Below are 17,575 nucleotides of genomic sequence, written 5' to 3'. Positions count from 1 at the left end.
GAGATTTATCTGATGTTCCAAAAGATGAAAATTATTAGCACAAACAAATCACTAATTAAAAGAATCTTGGTAGCATAAGAAAAGTGGGAAGTGGGAAAAATGCTTTTGGATTTGGCCTGGGAGGTCAAGGTAGTTTTTTGTTTTTTTGTATTTTTAAAATTGCTATATCATAGTTGTATGTATTTTTTAGGTACATGTGACATTTTGATACATGTGTATGATGTGTGATGATCAGATCAGGGTAACTGAGATATCCATCACCTGAAACATTTAAGGTCAGTTTTTGAAAAGAGGACGTCACAGTACAAGCTATGAAGTACCTGTGCTAGTGGTCATTTCCCCTCTCTCATTATTTCACAGCTTCTTTCCTTCTGTTTAGTAACTGGGGTGCTTCTTAGTGTGAGTACGAAGGGAGGTGGCGGTCAGGCCCAACATGCCTATGCAGGTGTGTCCTTGGTGTCTGCGTCTTGGATAGCACTTTTCCAAAATGACATTAAAATAATTGTGAAGTTAAAATTCTATAATGTCTTTTTTTTTCTTGGATTTTAGACCCTAAGTTTGGCCTACCAACAAGTTCATGACCATAAATGGAACTCGTATGTCGTAGAGATTAGTAAGTTAGTGGTTTCATTGATTTATGTCCTGTGAACCAGTATTTTTTTAGACTGCTAAAAAACTTTAAAAAAAGATGTGTTGTCATATTCTCTTTATTTTTTTCTTTTGTGATGAATGGTGGAAAAATTTAAATGCAATTTTATTTGTGTTTCTAACTTTAACTGAATATTGGAGTTCTGCTTATTTTTCCATCTTGGTTTGCCTTTTCTAGTTCTAATCTGGGACTGAGGGAGACAATTTGGGCCTGGTTTGCAGATGGGCCTGCTCGCTCTGCAGGCCCTCCCCAAAAGTATATGGTCGCCTGCCTTCAGCCCAGCTTTCACATTTTGGTGCAGCTGTAATTTCTTTTTCTTTTTGTTTGAGTTATTTTGATTGTCCAAACTGTGGTCACCTTCAAGCCACCTCGAGTAAAGGGGTGCTTATGGTAAGGACACTGCATAGGGAACCTCAGAGATGCTGGACACTGAAGCTCCTGGGAAGTGGCCCCGGGCAGCCCTGCAGACTCCAGCAGCAGAAGCCGGCTCCTATTATTCAGCTTGTCCGGTAGCCAATTTCTGTGGTCTTTAGTATCTGTTATCTACATCATGGCTCGTATTTACTTGTGTTATGCGAGTATAACACAATAACCTCTGGTCCCTCAGAACCCCAGCTGTGATGTCATTATCTCTACAGTTTCTCTTTTATCACTTTCCAGCCTCCATTCTCAAAGCACCACCAAAGGTAGTGATATTTCCTAGTCCAAGTACCAGGAGGGAGCCATTCCCAGCCCTTTCTTCTTTTTGTGCCAGGCTCTGCCTTAGGCACTCTCTAGCCTGTGGACTGGCTTCTCTGGAGTCAGACATCCATCCCTGGTCCTCCCTCCTGTGTCTGGGGAGGATCATGAGAGCTGGGTACCTGTAGAACTGCCCCAGGAGCAGGACCTTGGCAGGCTCTTCCCCAGCAAATCTGGGAGGGCCCTGGCACTTCAGTGCAGAACCAAGGGCATAGGTAGTATTGAGAGCAGATACAGGAAAACTTGGCACAGAACTAAACATTGAATTTAAAATAACCTTGCAGATGGAATATTCTTAAGAGCTGAAAGTAAGGAGTCAGTGATTTTTTTATTTAAATAGAAAAATAGCTGAACATTGTGGGAGGAAATGAAAAAGAGTGAAATTAACTTGGTTGCTGTTTGTTTCTTTTAGGGGGGAGGGAATAATAAAAGTAACTGAGCACATTAGGTTTTACTTTCTTGTAAAAAACATACATTTTTTTAAATAAACTTTAAAAGTAAAGAATGCACTGTAATCCTTTGGGGAAATACAGAAAAGAAGGAAGTAAAAATTAGTCATAAATGACCACTCAGAAATGACCACTTTGTTAATTTTTAACTTTGTTGTGTATAAGCTGTAGGTATAAAATAAAGAAGTAAAAAAAAAATGTACTTTAAGAACTCACTTAAAAATACTGCTTAAGAACTGGGACCGTGGCTCACACCTGTAATCCCAACACTTCGAGAGACTGAAGTGGAGGGATGACTTGAGGTTAGGAGACTAACCTGGCCAACATGGTGAAAGCCTGTCTCTACTAGAAATACAAAAAAATTAGCTGGGCTTGGTGTGCATGACTGTAGGCCCACCTACTTGGGAGACTGAGGCATGAGAATCCCTTGAACCCCCGGGAGGTGGAGGTTGCGGTGAGCTGAGATTGCACCACTGCACTCCAGCCTGGGCGACAGAGTGAGACTGTCTCAAAAAATAACAACAGAAATCAACAATACTTTGAACAGCCCCGTTCATTTAGTATTCTTTAATAACAATTTATAATGGTTATAAGGTAGTCTGTTATGCAGCTGGAACATAATTCATTTTGTCTACTCTGCTTACGGACGTTTAGGTTTCCATTTTTTTCTTTGATTTTTTTTTAAACACTGCATTTTGAACATTCTTTCCTGTACAAATGTTTTGCACATGTAGCACTGCTATTTTTTTTTAGGTTGAGTTCCCAGAGGTCAAATTATTGACTTAAAGACCATAAACAATTTATATTGTTGCTTTTGAAATATATGGCCAAATTATCTTTTAGAAATATTGAAATAGTTCACATTCCTACCAACAGTATTTAGTTCCCATTTCTCATGAGCCTTGCCAGCAGTGGATATTATCATTATAAAAATTTCTATTTTTAAAGAAAAAAAATATGGTACTTGTTTTTATTTGCACTTCTGTCAATAGCAAGATTAAACATTTAAGTAGATTATTGACCTTCTTTCAAAAACTTTTTATTTTTAACTGTGATAAGAAACACGTGAAATTTGCCATCTTACCCATTTTTATTATTTTTTTCACATGGTACTAGTGTATAGATCTTACCAATTTTTAAATGTACACTTCAGTAGTGTTAAGTATATTCACGTTGTTGTATAACAGATCTCTAGATCATTTTCATTCACAAAACTGAAAGCATATCAGTAAATAAGAATGTTCCGTTTTCCCCTTAAATGCTCCATTTCCCCCTTTCTCTAGCCCTTGGCAACCACTATTCTACTTTCTGTCTCTATGAATTTAATTTCCTTAAAAACCTCATATAAGTGGAATAATAAAGAATTTGTCTTTTTATGATTGGATTATTTCATTTAGCATAATGTCCTTAAGGTTCATCCTCGTTTGTAGCATGTGGCAGAATTTCCTTCCTTTTTAAGGTTGAATGGTACCGATTGTATGGAGAGACCATATTTTGCTCATCCATTACACTCACTGATGAACACTTAGGTTACTTCCACCTCTTGGCTATTGTGAATAATGCTGCTATGGATGTGGACCCACAAATAGCTCTTTGAGAGTCTGCTTTCATTTCTTTTGGATGTATATCTGGAAGTGGGATTCCCGGATCATGTGGTAGATTTATGCTTGTAATTTTTTGAGGAACTACTATACTGTTTTCCACAGCAGCTGCACCATTTTACATTGCTACCAACAGAAAAGTTCTGATTTCTCCATATTCTCACCAATGCTTTTTTGTTTCTTGTTTCTTGAATCTATCCTAATATAGCTATCCTAATGGGTGTGAGTTGATTTCACATTGTGGATTAGTGATGTTGAGCATGTTTTCATGTTTATTGGCCATTTGTATGTCATCTTTGGAGAAATGTCTATCAATTCCTTTGCACTTTTTTTTTTTTTTGGGTGAGATAGTCTCACGCTGTCACCCAGGCTGGAGTGCAGTGGCATAATCTTGGCTCACTGCAACCTCTGCTTCCCTGACTCAAGCAGTCCTCCCACATCAACCTCCCGAGTGGCTGGGACTTCAGGCGTGTGCCATCATCAAATCAGTGTCCCTGAGCTTTCGTGGATCAGAGTTTTTAAAGATAATTTGGCAGGTAGGAGCTTAGATAGTGGGGAGTGCTCATTGGTCAGGTTGGAGATGGAATCATAGCAGGATCAAATGAGGTTTTCTTGCTTGTCTTCTGTTCATTGTTGGGATGGCAGAACTGGCTGAGCCAGATTACTGGTCTAGGTGATGTCAGCTGATCCTTCAAGTGCAGTTGAAGGGCCTGCAAAACATCTAAAGCACAGATCTTAGGTTGTACAATAGCAATGTTATCCCCAGGAGCAATTTGGGAAGGTTTAGGCTCTTGGAGCCAGAGACTACGTGACCCCTAAATTGTAATTTCTAATCTTGTAGCTAATATGTTAGTCCTGCAAAGGCAGACAGGACCCCAGGAAAGAAGGTGGTCTTTTCAGGAAAGGACTGTTACCAATTTTGTTTCAGAGTCCAACTATGAACTGAATTCCTTCCCAAAGTTAGTTCAGCCTATGCCCAGGAATGAACAAGGACAGCTTAATGGTTAGAAGCAAGATAGAGTTGGTTAGATCTGATTTCTTTCACTGTCATAATTTTCTCAGTTATAATTTTGCAAAGGGGGTTTTAGGATTTTGCCATGCTGCCCAGGCTGGTCTCAAACTTCTGAGCTCAAGTGATCTTCCCACCTCGGCATATAATCCCAAAGTGCTGGGATTACAGGCATGTACCAAGCCTTGCACTTTTTTTAATCAGATTTTTTATTTGTGTAAATTTATGGAGTTCAAGTGTAATTTTGTTACATGCCAGGTTGCACAGTGGTGAAGTCAGGCATTTAGGGTAAAGGTAGTTTTCTTTGTCGTTGTTGAGCTTGATCTTTTTTTTTTTTTTTTAAACAGTTGGCTCTGAGACTTTGATTTTGTCAAAAAAAAAGTTATGAAAAATTTTGTTTAAAAACCAAATTGGCTTTTATTAGTGATTCATGAATCGGGGAGCATCTGAACTAAAAATTTAGAAAAAGTCTTTGCCTTGATGCAAAATGTCTCATCAGAAAAAATAAAAAATAATAATTAAAAAAAAGAAAAAAATCTTTGCCATTTTTATTTTAAATAATGGTATAAACCATACTTGTTATTCCTTATTTCATCGTTTGAAAAAATATGTGATCCTTTCTCACTCCTCACGTATATAGTCCACAAACTTTTGGTCAGTTGTTTACTTGCCAAAGAGAAGATCTCCCATAGGCATATAGACCAAGCTTAGCATTGCAAATGTTTTGACCTGTGGACCTCAGAAAGGTATTATTAAGGTATAGTATATAAGTATTGAAGGCATAGTATGACTTGCTCTGTAGCGGGAGTCTCTGCAAACTACTGCCACCAGTTTTTGTAGATAAAGTTTAGCTGGAACCCAAACATGTTCATTCAGTTAGGCACCTGTGAGTGCTTTTTCACCAGGCACTGCAGATGTGAGCAGGAGCTACAGAGACCCTGTAGCCTACAAAGCCTCAAACATTTACTATCTGACCCTCAACAGAAAAAGATTGCCAAGCACTGCTTTATAGAATTTTATTTTTGCTTCATAGACATTTTGCATTTTATAGAAAAAGCATTCCAAGGTGGAAAATAGAGAAAGTTTGCTCCTCAAGTTTTTGATTTGGGCAGATCTGTGTAACATGCTCTCAGGGTAGTGGGGTTGTGCAGAGACACACAAATCTCTTAGATGAGTCTTCAGAACTGCCATGTTTCCCAGAAGGGGGTAACTCTTGTGTCTGTCTCCTGTGTGTATCCGTATCTAATGTCACCAGCAGGTTTGAGAAATCATTCCTGTTGTTTGATATGGTTGTGAGATTTTATTTATTTTTAATTTGTTTATTTTAGAGACACAGTCTTGCTCTGTTGTCTATGCTGGAGTGTAGTGGTGCATATAGCTCACTGTAGCCTAACCTTCTGGGCTAAAGGGATCCTCCTGCCTTAGCCTCTTGAGTAGTTAGGACTACTGGTGTGCACCACCATCCCTGGCTGATTTTTTGGTTTTAAATGAAAAATTCAAACAATATGGAAACCAGTCCACACCCAGCTTGGTTGTGAGATTTAATAATTCTTGAAGTGGCTGCGTGTGGTGACTTAACACCTGTAATTGAGCACTTTGGGAGGCTAAGGCAGGAGGATGGCTTGAGTCCAAGAGTTTGAGACCAGCCTGAGCAACATAGGGAGATCTTATCTCTATAAAAATTTGAAAAATTAGCCAAGCATGTTATCTTGCTCCTGTAGTCTCAGCTGCTAGGGAGGCTGAGATGGGAAGATCGCTTGAGCCCAGTAATCTGAGGCAACAGTGAGCTATAATTGTGCCACTGCACTCCAGCCTGGGTGACAGTGAGACCCTATCTCTAAAAAAAAAATGAATAAAATAAAAATAATAATTCTTACAATGAAGGTAAGAAAGAAGGAGAATGGGTGGCCATCCAGGTGTGATGGGAGTTCTTCACTGGTGGAGGGGAGAGAGAATATTCTGGAGACAGCCTAGCAGATGGTCACTGGGAGGCAGATATCCATACTTGGCATAACAATCTTTTGATGAGACAAGAATTCTCTGTGTGATCTTTTTTTTTTTTTTTTTTTTTTTTTTCTTTTTCCAGACAGAGTCTTACTCTGTACCCTAGGCTAGAGTGCAGTGGCACAGTCTCGGCTCACTGCAACCTCTGCTTCTTGGTTCAAGCAATTCTCCTTTCTCAGCCTCCCAAGTAGCTGGGACTACAGGTGTGTGCCACCATGCCCGGCTAATTTTTGTATTTTTAGTAGAGACGGGGTTTCACCATATTGGTCAGGCTGGTCTTGAACTCCTGACCTCACCCACCTCAGGCTCCCAAAGTGCTGGGATTATAGCCACTGTGCTCAGCCCTCTATGTGCATTATTATGTCAGACACATAAGCTAGTCTGAGGAGTTTAGAAATCTATACAAATCTAAAATTTCCCAACTCACCTAAAGGGCATAGTTCTGTCAGGGAGCAATTTATTTTTTTGAGACACAGTGTTGCTCTTGTTGCCCAGGCTGCAGTGCAGTGGCGTGATCTCGGCTCACTGCAACCTCCACCTCCCAAGTTCAAGTGATTCTCCTGCCTCAGCCTCCTGAGTAGCTGGGATTACAGACTTCTGCCGCCATGCCTGGCTGATTTTTGTATTTTTAGTAGAGATGAGTTTCACCATGTTGGCCAGGCGGGTCTCAAACTCCTGACCTCAGGTGATCCAGCCACCTTGGCCTCCAAAAGTGCTGGGATTACAGGCGTGAGCCACTGCGCCTGGCCTCAGGGAGCACTTTCTGATTGGCAGCCCTGGTTTGCTAAATTATAGACAGTTGACCTTTTATCTCAAACCATGCAATTGTGCTTTCATTGAATTTCCTTCTCCCCACCAGTAAATGCCATTGCAAGTTCTAGTACAAAATGATACTTTCTCTTGTGTTATAAAGGTAGCATCAAATAATTTGCTATTTATTTTACATGAAGTAAAAATAATCTATGTTAAAATTACTATTTATTGAGAGCATTATGCTATTTACTGTATTTAAAATAATTATTAATTTAAAAAGTTTAAAATTATTGCATTACTAGAAAAATTCAGATAATATGGAAGTATTTAGAGCTTAGAAAATGAAATTATCTCCCTGTGCCTGCCACAATTTTCACTGTACAGATTTACAGTATTAAAGGTTGACCATGATAGTTCACAGTGATGTTTTGGAACAACTTGTTGAAACTGATTGAAACTGCTTTCAACTTTCCCAAGCTTCCTACTTTCTTTTTTATTTTGTTTTACTTTTATATTTTGAGACAGGGTCTCACTGTCACCCAGGCTGGAGTGCAGTGGTGTGATCACGGCTCACGGAAGCCCCGACCTCCCGTGCTCAAGTAGTCCTCTCACCTCAGCCTCCCAAGTAGCTGGGACCACAGGCACGTGCTACCATGCCCAGATAATTTTGGTATTTTTTGTAGAGGCAGGGTTTCGCCATGTTGTCCAGGCTGGTCTTGAACTCCTGGGCTCAAGCGATCCACCAGCCTCAACCTCCCTAAGTGCTGAAATTACAGGTGTGAGCCACTGGGGCCAGTTTCCTACTTCATAGTTTGACTTGATCCATAGCATCTTAAGGTGGCCAATTATCAGACTCCTATTAGATAGAACTGCAGAGTTCTGCCTGGGTGGGAAAAGCTCAAGCCCTTTGGGGAAAATTAAGACCCCAACTTTGAACCATTTGTTCACATTACAGAGTCATGGAGGCAGCCTGTGGCATTGGAAGGCCACCCTAGGGAAGCAGACTGGCTTTGGTTGCAATGGAACTTGAACTCTCGCACTCTTTAATAGTGTGACCTCAGGCAACTTAACCCCTCTGATCTTCCATTTTCTTATTTGTAAAGTGGGGATATTCAAATCCTCAGAGGATGGTTGTGAAGTGTAATTATACAAGGAAACACTGCTATGCCCTGTTGGAGAAATTCCGTCAAATGGGAGAGACAGAGGGCATCTAAACATCGTGATGCAAGCGAGGTTAGTGGCACCAGGAGACTGCACAGCACGCAGTTGTGTAATGGGGCAGAGAGCCTGGGAAGTGATTTCCCTGCAGAATCCTGGCAAAGGAATGGTAGTTTGCTGGTCCTGGAAAGGGTGAAAGTATAAGGGCAGAGGTTCAGCACGTGGAGCAAGCGATGTGTGTGGGGAGCACGACCAGATCCTGAGATGGTGGAACCTACTGGCTAACTTGGCTCTGGTGCAGGAATCCCATGATGACCAGACCTGAGCCGCTCCTCCTCCCAGCCTCCTCCCCTTGGCACGACCCAGGTCCTCTGCCCAGGGGGCCTTTCTCCTTTTGCTCTCCTGGCTATCTCACACCATCCTTTAGGCCTCAGCTGAAGTGCCATTTTCTCGGTAAATCCCCTCCACCTCCACTTAGTCCCTCCATTCTTTAAAATTTTGTTTTAAATTGTAAAAAACACACAACCTAAAATGTACCATCTGTACCATTTCTAGGTGTACAGTTGAGTGGCATGAAGGATGTTCACATTGTCCTGCAGTTGATCTCCTAAACTCTTTTCATCTTGCACAACTGAAACTGTGTACCCATTCAGCTGCTCCCCACCCCCTCTCCCTCCCATATTTGGCAACCACCATTCCACTTTCTGCCTCTGAATTTTTTTTTTTTTTTTTTTTTTTTGATATGGTGTCTCTCACCCAAGCTGAAGTGCAGTAGTACAATCTCAGCCCACTGCAATTTCTGCCTCCCAGGCTCAAGTGATCCTCCTACCTCAGCCTCCTGAGTACCTGGGACCACAGCCGAGCTACCACACCTAGATAATTTTTTGTTTTTGGTAGAGATGAGGTTTTGCCATGTTGGCCAGGCTGGTCTCAAACTCCTGACGTCAGGTGATCTGCCTGCCTTGGCCTCCCAAAGTGCTGGGATTGCAGGCATGAGCCACCACCACGCCTGGCCTTTGCCCCTGAATGTGACTGCTCTTGGTACTTCATACAAGTGGAATTGTATGATGTCTGTCTTTTTGTGATTGGCTTATTTCATTTAGCCTGTGTCCTCCAGGTTTATCCCTGTTGCATGTCCTTCCATACCTATAACACGGTATCCTTTCCTTTCCTGTCATTTCCACTTTATAATTAGGAAGTGGCCTCAAGAGCTGTGTCCTCCACTGTGTCCTGCTTCCAGGTCAGCCCATAGCACACAGTAGGAGCTCCATGAAGAGTGACTGAACCGAATCTCCAGTTCCAACCCCAGCCTTTCTTTCCAACCTCATCTCCACCCATCCCCTCTGTACTAGCTTCTTATGGCTGTGGTAATAAATTACTACAAACTTGATATTTAGAACAGCAGCAATTTATTCTCTTACAACTTGGGATGCTGGAAGTCCAAAATCCAGGTGGCAGCAGAGCTGGCTTCCCTGCAGAGGCCCTGGGGGAGAATCCCGCCTTGCTGCTTCCAGCCACAGGTGCTCTCTGGCTCGGGCTGCATCCCTCCCCCTCTTCTGTCTTTGTCTTCGAATGTTCTCTCTGTGTGTCTCCTCTCTTTCTCTCATATGGCCACTTGCCATCAGATTTAGTGGTTAGTCCAATCATCCAGGATCATCTTATCTCAAGATCCTTAATTCTATCTCCAAAGACCCTTTTGTCAAATATAGTCACATTCACAGATTCTGTGGATCAGGACATGGACTTATCTTTATGGCAGCTACAATTCCACCCCACTACACCCTCCGAGAACCCTGTCCCCCAGCTGATCTGCCTGGTCATGCTCTCTGGACCGTAGGGCACACTTTTCACCGGGCTCTGTGGATGTTGTTGCCCCTCCACTCCCCTGGAGGTCCTGCTTTTTTCCCTTGAACACTGAGATCCTCTGCTGTCCGCTTCCCTCTCTGTGGGTGACTGCTCCAGGGGAAAGGAACACCCTTCCTCTTGGAAAGCTGCCTGCTGCTGTGTGGGTCCACTTCATTCACCCCTTCTAGAGGCCCTGTGGGGCCTCTTGTCTGCACCTCCACATGGTCCTGGAGGCGGAGCTTGTGTTCCTGCTTCCCTGTGTTCCCTATGGTGCCAGTGACATGAGTATAGAGACTCTGAGAATACGTGTGAGGGATAATATGGATCCGGAAAGTGGGTTCAGACACATACTAATATTATCAAAGTCAAGGCAAATAGTAAGCCTGCAGTCATAGCCACCCTCAGTTCTAAGAATACGTATGTGTGGATATAGGCAGGGAATTTAAATTTGTTTTTTGTTATTGGCAGGGAGCAGGTGTTAAATCTAATGAGCTTACGTAGCAAGTGAGTTTAAAGAACAATTGACAACCCAGAGACATGCAGGGCCTGGAATCAAATAACAGGCTGGCTGTACTGCTCGGAAGGTCAGAGTCAAGGTCCTGACTTCCCCCGCTGAGGTCCACAGCATCTCTTAGGTGACCTCTGAGTAATTTAAATGTCACAGGAAGGGCCTGGTCCCAGAAGATTTGACATTCCAGTAGAAGCGTCAGGGCTGCTTCTGGTGGTGGGTCTCTCTGGGCATCTTTTCCAGCCCTCTCCATCTCCCGTTGCCCGCCAGCATCCCCCCTGCTCATGGCTCCTGCTCCCCAGCATCTCCAGCTTCCTTCAGTTCACTTGGGCTCCAGCCCCAGCCTGACTGGCTGGCCAGCCTTGCAGTTTGAAGATCTGTCATCATCCAGCTGCCTTGGACTCGCCAGGATCCAGACTCCTCACCCCTGGTGTGGACTGATGTTCACGTTGGTCCTGCCAGCAGGAGAGGGCAGCGTGGGAGGAGCAGAGGCTCACATGTCAGGGATTATGGAGTGGTGGGCTCTGTCAGGGGACTCGCGTGGGAGGCCATGAGTGGTGTATCCACTCCAGTTTGGAGGTTCCAAATCACCCAGTGTGGATATCTTATTTTTCAGATTGATCGTGTCCTGTGCTGAAAATGTTTCCGGAACAACAGAAAGAGGTATGTCATCACAAATCCAAAAATAAATAGCCCATATGTTTTGACTCACACGGGTTAGTTCTTCATTCACGAACCATAAACCCATGGATTACTAGAGGACGGCTCATGAAAGAACAAATGCCCACCCTCCTGCACCTGCCCCCACTCCCACCATTGGTGCCTCCATGGCCTTCATTTTGGGTTCCAGTGACTCAGCTGTGGAGCACTCTCCCACCCACGGCTGGTGACTCAGCATTCTCCCAGGCTTTGCCTCCTACCCCTTCCTGGAGCAGTCTCCCTGCGGTCTACCTTCCTGCTTTTCTTTTTTCCTTTTCTTTTCTCTTTTTTTTTGAGACAGAGTCTCACTCTGTCACCCAGGCTGGAGTGCAGTGGTGTGGCCTCGGCCCACTGCAACCTCCGCCTTCCAGGTTTAAGCAATTCTCCCACTTCAGCCTCCTGCGTAGCTGAGACTATAGGCACTTGCCACCATACCCAGCTAATTTTTTTGTTTTTTTAGTAGAGATGGGGTTTCACCATGTTGGCCAGGCTGGTCTCGAATTCCTGACCTCATGATCCACCTGCCTCGGCCTCCCAAAGTGCTGGGATTATAGGCGTGAGCCACCATGCCTGGCATCCCTGAATTCTCTCTCCTTCGGGTAGCAGCCTAGGGGAATTTCTGCCATTAGTTTCAGGTTTGCCCCCTTTGTCACCTGGGCTTGGTTTCATACAACATAGGCAAGGTTTGCCTTTCCGCCTGCAGCCTGGCTTCCCAAGTCTCCATGCCAGCCTCCTGAGCCCCTCTCTGACTGGCAGGAGGGTAGGAGAGCCCTCATGCCAGCCTTGACTGAGTGTCCCTCCTTTGGCAGTACCCATTGGCCTGCCTGCTGCGGTGCAGTGCACTTCATCACTTGGTGAGGCTGATGAAGTGAGGAAGCAGCATAGGGGCCTGTCTAGGGAGCGTGCGTGTGCGCGCGCACACACATACACACACACACACACACACGTGTACATGAGTCACACATTCACACAGTCACACGGTCCCAGCTCACCCTGCCCAAATTTAAAGCACTAAACAATTTATTTCAGAGAATCTTTCCAGAAAGTCCTTTGCTAGCTCTCACACCCTTAATTTCAGCCACATCTTTGGCTTCAGGTTCTCCTCAGCAGTCCAGACTACACTTAGTCCTAGGCTGGGCTCCCCCATTTTCAAAGGCAGTGTTTTGGTTTGTTTTTTAGCTTTTAAAAATTAGACTAGATGGGCATGGTTGTGTGTGTGCCTGTGGTCCCAGGTACTCAGGAGGCTGAGGTGGGAGGATCGCTTGAGCCCAGGAGTCAGTGGTTCTAGTGAGCTAAGATCACGCCACTGCACATCAGCCTGGGTGACAGAGCAAGACCCTATCTCAAACCAAAAACAAAAAACCAGAAAAATTGACTGGGCACTACGGCTCATGCCTGTAATCCCAGCACTTTGAGAGGCCGACATGGTTGGATTACTTGAGGCTAGGAGTTCGAGACCAGCCTGGCCAACATGGGAAAATCCCATCTCTACTAAAAATACCAAAATTAGCCAGGTGTAGTAGCACACATCCGTAGTTCCAGCTACTTGGGTGGCTGAGACACAAGAATCTCTTGGACCTGGGAGGTGGAGGTTGCAGCGAGCTGAGATCACGCTGCTGCACTCCAGCCTGGGTGTCAGAGTGAGAATCTGTCTCAGAAGAAAACCCACAAAAACAAAAAAACTGGGCTATAATATGTACAGTAAAATGCATAAGGTATCCTAATCTTATGTACGTAGCTCAATGGATTTGTTTGTTTGTTTGTTTTAATAGAGACAGGGTCTCTCTTTTTTGCCTAGACTGGTCTCGAACTTCTGGCTTCAAGTGATCCTCCTGCCTCAGCCTCCCAAATAACTGGGATTACATGCATGAGCCACTGAGCATGGCCTAAATGGATTTTTATACACCTGTGTAACTACCACTGAGATCAAAGTATAGATGTTTCCAGCTCCCCAGAAGGTACCTTGTGCCCCTTTCCAGTCAGTCCCCCTCACTTTCACCCCCAGAGGTGACCTTACGCAATACCTAGACCATGCATGCTTTTTTCATCTTGTACTAAGTAATACTGAGACCAAGCTGCTTGCTCCGGGAAATACCCGCCCATGAACTTAATGAAACTGCAAGGCTAAGGGCATAGTTCCCATAGGACTGCCCTTGCCTCCAACACCAATTGCAAGTTTGGGGCTTTCCCGAACCACTTTCAAGTTTAATAATTCACAAGAAAAACAGAACTCAGAGCTGTTATCCTCACAGATACTACTTATTATAGAAAAAGAATGCAAATGAGAACCAGGCAAAGCAAGAGCTGGACCCATGGGCAGTCAGGTGGGGTCCAAGGGCGGAGCTTCTGGTCATCCTCCCGAAGGAGTCGTGATGGAGTTACCCTCTCAGCACCCATGTGTGACAGTGTGCAGTCACTTGGTATAGCTAGAATGATCGCCTGGCTTCAAATCCATTGCCCTTAGAACAAAGTCAGAACACCTGCACATGGTCTCTAGCACTCTGCAAGATCCAAACCTGCTTCTTTCTCCAAACTTCTCTCTTGCCCCCCACCTGCCACTGTGGTGCACTTCTTGTTCCTCATTTCAGAGCTTATTTTAGAGCCTTGAATGTTCCATGCATTCTCACCCCCATGGGCTTTTACACATGTTTTTTCCACTGCCTGGAGTAATCCCTTCCCCTAGCCTTCACGCTGTATTGACTGGCTAACTTCTCCTTATCCTAGAAGTCAAGAAGCAGCTTTCTAAACCTTTAACTATAAAAGATATATTTATCTAGTCACCTCCCCAGCAGCAGCCTGTCGTCAATGCCAGTTAGAAATAGAGAAGGTTTAGGTCAAGCCTTTTAATATCTTAGTGTCTGGTTGTTTAGGGAAAGTAATTCAGGTTCCACCTAATGGAATATGTAAGCACCAAATGCAGTAGGACTGATTGTTTTGGAATCTAGACTGAGGGTACACTGAGTATTTAGCACTTTCCTCTCAGCACCCACAGCAGACATTACTAATTAATCATGAGGTTGGCACGTGAATTGAGATTTATTTACCATCCTTGTACAAGATTCATATAGCCTGGAAGTGACATCTTGGTTCTATCTAATTGGTAGTATTAACTTTAACATTTAGTAATTTTTTTTTAACATTTTGGGGGTGAGGAATCAAATGTAGTCGCTCTTGTTAAAATAGCTTTATGACTGTAATAAATCTAGAAAGAGGAGAAAAGGGAGTGAGAATCTCCCTTGTTAGTTAAACATGTTCCATTTGCACATTGGTTTGAATTCCCAGGAGAGCAGTATCCTAGCTGATGGATCTTCTCCATAAAAAGGCCTTGGCATTGGGCCATTGTGAAATTAAAATGAATTCAGATTCATTCATGCGTGCAACTTTAATTTACAATTAAAATATTATGGTTGCATATTTTAATAAGAATAATTAGATGGACCCAACTGAATCAACTCTTCTGTTTAATGAGACAGAACCCAGACTCCAAATGGAAAGGCAGGTGGCTGTGACAGGAAGCACTTTTCAGACAGTGTCTTTTGTGGAGCTAGGCAGTTTTGTTCTTTTAATATTTGAATGTCCAGACTGAGCTGTTTGATTTTTCTGCCCTGCTCAGGATGGTTGCCTCAACTTCCCGGAACTTATCTTGTGGGGCGTGTGAGTGAGCATTTGCTCCGACTGGACACAGTCCATTTCATGGAGTTGGACATTCTCTCTCCCGGGCGCCTGTTATGCTGCTGCTCCCTCCATAAGGGCACGGTGCTCTTTCCTTGGCCCAGGGCTCACTTAGTATAACTAAACTGTTCCTCCCCATGTGATGTGACCTGAAGTGCAGGCTGAAACCTTTTTTGGACGTATGTGCGCATGCGTGCATGTCTCCCCTGCTCTCCTGGATCATGATGGCTGCATTCTCCTTTTAGAGATTTATCCCTTTAGGACAAGTGCTTTTCCCCTTCCAAAATGCACATACTTCATAGTAGGTAGTAGGTATAACAGCAGCTTCTAGGCACTACCGGTTGTTGACACCTTAGCGAAGATACATCTGTCAGTTCTTTGGCAGGGAATATCCTGAGTAGGGCAGGCTGGAGTGGGCCCCAGAGAGTTGCACAAACCATGAGGACACCACCACTGAGGGAGGAGATGGGGTGCTATGGGGAGAGCAGGCAGGGAGGGATATGTTGCCATTTTGGATGAGCAGCCCCTAGGGTTAATATTAATATGTTCAGGATATGGGTATGCTGACCTATGGTAATATTTTAGACTTGCTCTATCTAGGAAAGCATGCTTTTGATATTGGGAAACGGACTGGAAACTGACTGGGCTGGAACTGATGAATATCATTAACAAATAAATAATAATATCTAGGATCCTGCGATGCTGGGTACTTTGATGGGAAGCAACAAGACAAATATTTTCCTACTCCCCAAAACCTAAATTTGTTGTTCCCCTCTCCCTCCTTTCTTCTTCCTCCCTTTTTCATCTCCCAGCCTCTCTACATCTTTTCTCAGTCTCTGTTATACTCAGTTATTAAGTGTTCCTATTTGAAAAAATAGTTAAGTTTCCATAAGAGGCAATTTACAGTCTTCTGTAAGCAAAGAAAAGTAGCTGGGAATATCGTCTTCACACATACACACTAGATTTCAGAGAATGCTGTTGTCATTCTGAGCACTACATTTGTGTTACAGTTACTGTGAAGACTCTGATATTTTTTTCTGAGCCTGTCCCAGAGAAAGATCTTCCTTCTTTTTTTGTTTTTTAACCCTTCTTCCAGATTTTGAAATAATGGTTCACTGCAGAACATTTTGGAAGAGTATACAGGAAAAATAAAACTTGGGGATATTTCTTTCTAGTCTTTTTCTATATATATGTATATGTCATTTTTAGAAAACTGAGATCATATAGAATTTATAGTTTAATATCTCATTCTTCCAGCTTAGTGTTCTAACACATTTCAAGAAACACTTCACCAGCTCTGTTTAAATTAGAAGTGGCTTAAAAAAAGAAAGAATTAGTAAACATAAATTCATCTTCACATTTGTTAAGAAATGAAAAAAGAATACCTTTACAGTGGAGAAATCTGACAAACACTTCCTCAGCCAGGTGATCATTGTTAACACCATGGTGATGCTACGTTGATAGCATGTGCCCTTGAAGTGATAAAAATGGCACTTTACCCTCTGAAATGGGCGGCCTTCCTTCCAAAAACCTATGACACCAATCTAATAATAAGAAAAGCATCAGATAAATCCCAATTAGAGACATTCTGCAAAATACATACCAGGGCTCCTCGAATTGTCGAGGTCATGAAAAACAAGAACACCTGAGAAACTGTCACAGACAAGAGGAGCCCAAGGAAAGACAATGACTAAATATAATGTATCTTGGGTGGGATCATGGAACGGATCAATGGTGTTAGGTGAAAACTAAAGAAATCTTAATAAAGTATGGACTTCAGTTAATAATAATGTCAGTATTGATTCATGAATTGTGATAAATGCAGCATACTAATATAAAATGTTAATAATAGGGGAAGTTGAGTGTAGGGTATATAGGACCTCTCTGTACCATCTTCATAATTTCTCTATATCTAAAACTGTTTAAAATTAAAAAGTTTATTTTAAAACAAATATCATTGACGTATATATGCTCACATAAAAAGATTTCTGAAAGATTGTACAGTGAATAAACCAGTAAACAAAATAGTATTTATACCTATATAAATACTCCCATCTGTGTTAAAAAATTGCATAAAGCTGGGTGTGGTGGTGCATGTCTGTAACTCCAGCTATTTGGCCGATGCGGGAGGATCACTTGAGCCTAGAAGTCCGAGGCTACAGTGAGCAATCATGAATAGCCACTGCATTCCACCCTATGCAACAGAGTGAGACCTCGCCTCTTAAACCCCCAAAACAAAAAATTACACAAGGTAGGGATGATAATATAATGGTAGAGATGAAAATATAATGAACACCCATGTATGTACCTACCACCCAGCTTCAACAATTTACTAACTCATTATTAACTCATAGCCAAGCTATACCCCTACCCCACCTATTTCCTCCTGCTACCACAGTAAATTATTTGGAAACAAATTCTAGATATTATATAATTTCATCTGTAAATATTTCAGTATGCATTTCTAACAAATGACCTTTTAAAAAATGA

At 42.9% G+C, this 17,575-nt stretch overlaps 1 protein-coding gene across 6 annotated transcripts in view; it reads left to right on the top strand.

The window, feature by feature from the left end:
- SNX10 (sorting nexin 10) overlaps nt 1-17,575 on the top strand; it is an 83,696-nt gene that overhangs the window by 42,679 nt on the left and 23,442 nt on the right. For 5 of the 6 annotated variants that reach the window (XM_032286943.1, XM_032286944.1, XM_032286946.1 and 2 more), the window contains exon 2: nt 11,331-11,377. In XM_032286943.1, coding sequence (XP_032142834.1) covers nt 11,354-11,377 — 24 coding nt within the window. In that variant the 5' untranslated portion in view covers nt 11,331-11,353. Of the gene's footprint in view, nt 1-427; nt 446-11,330; nt 11,378-17,575 lie in introns of those variants that run through there. The other variant, XM_032286945.1, reaches the window with a different exon arrangement.

The sequence above is a fragment of the Sapajus apella genome, unplaced genomic scaffold (genome assembly GCF_009761245.1).
Source record: "Sapajus apella isolate SASKATOON/1434 unplaced genomic scaffold, GSC_monkey_1.0 scaffold19, whole genome shotgun sequence".
Taxonomy (NCBI): domain Eukaryota; kingdom Metazoa; phylum Chordata; class Mammalia; order Primates; family Cebidae; genus Sapajus; species Sapajus apella.
Note: the sequence above shows the minus strand (reverse complement) of the source record. Positions and strands in the feature narration are given on the sequence as shown.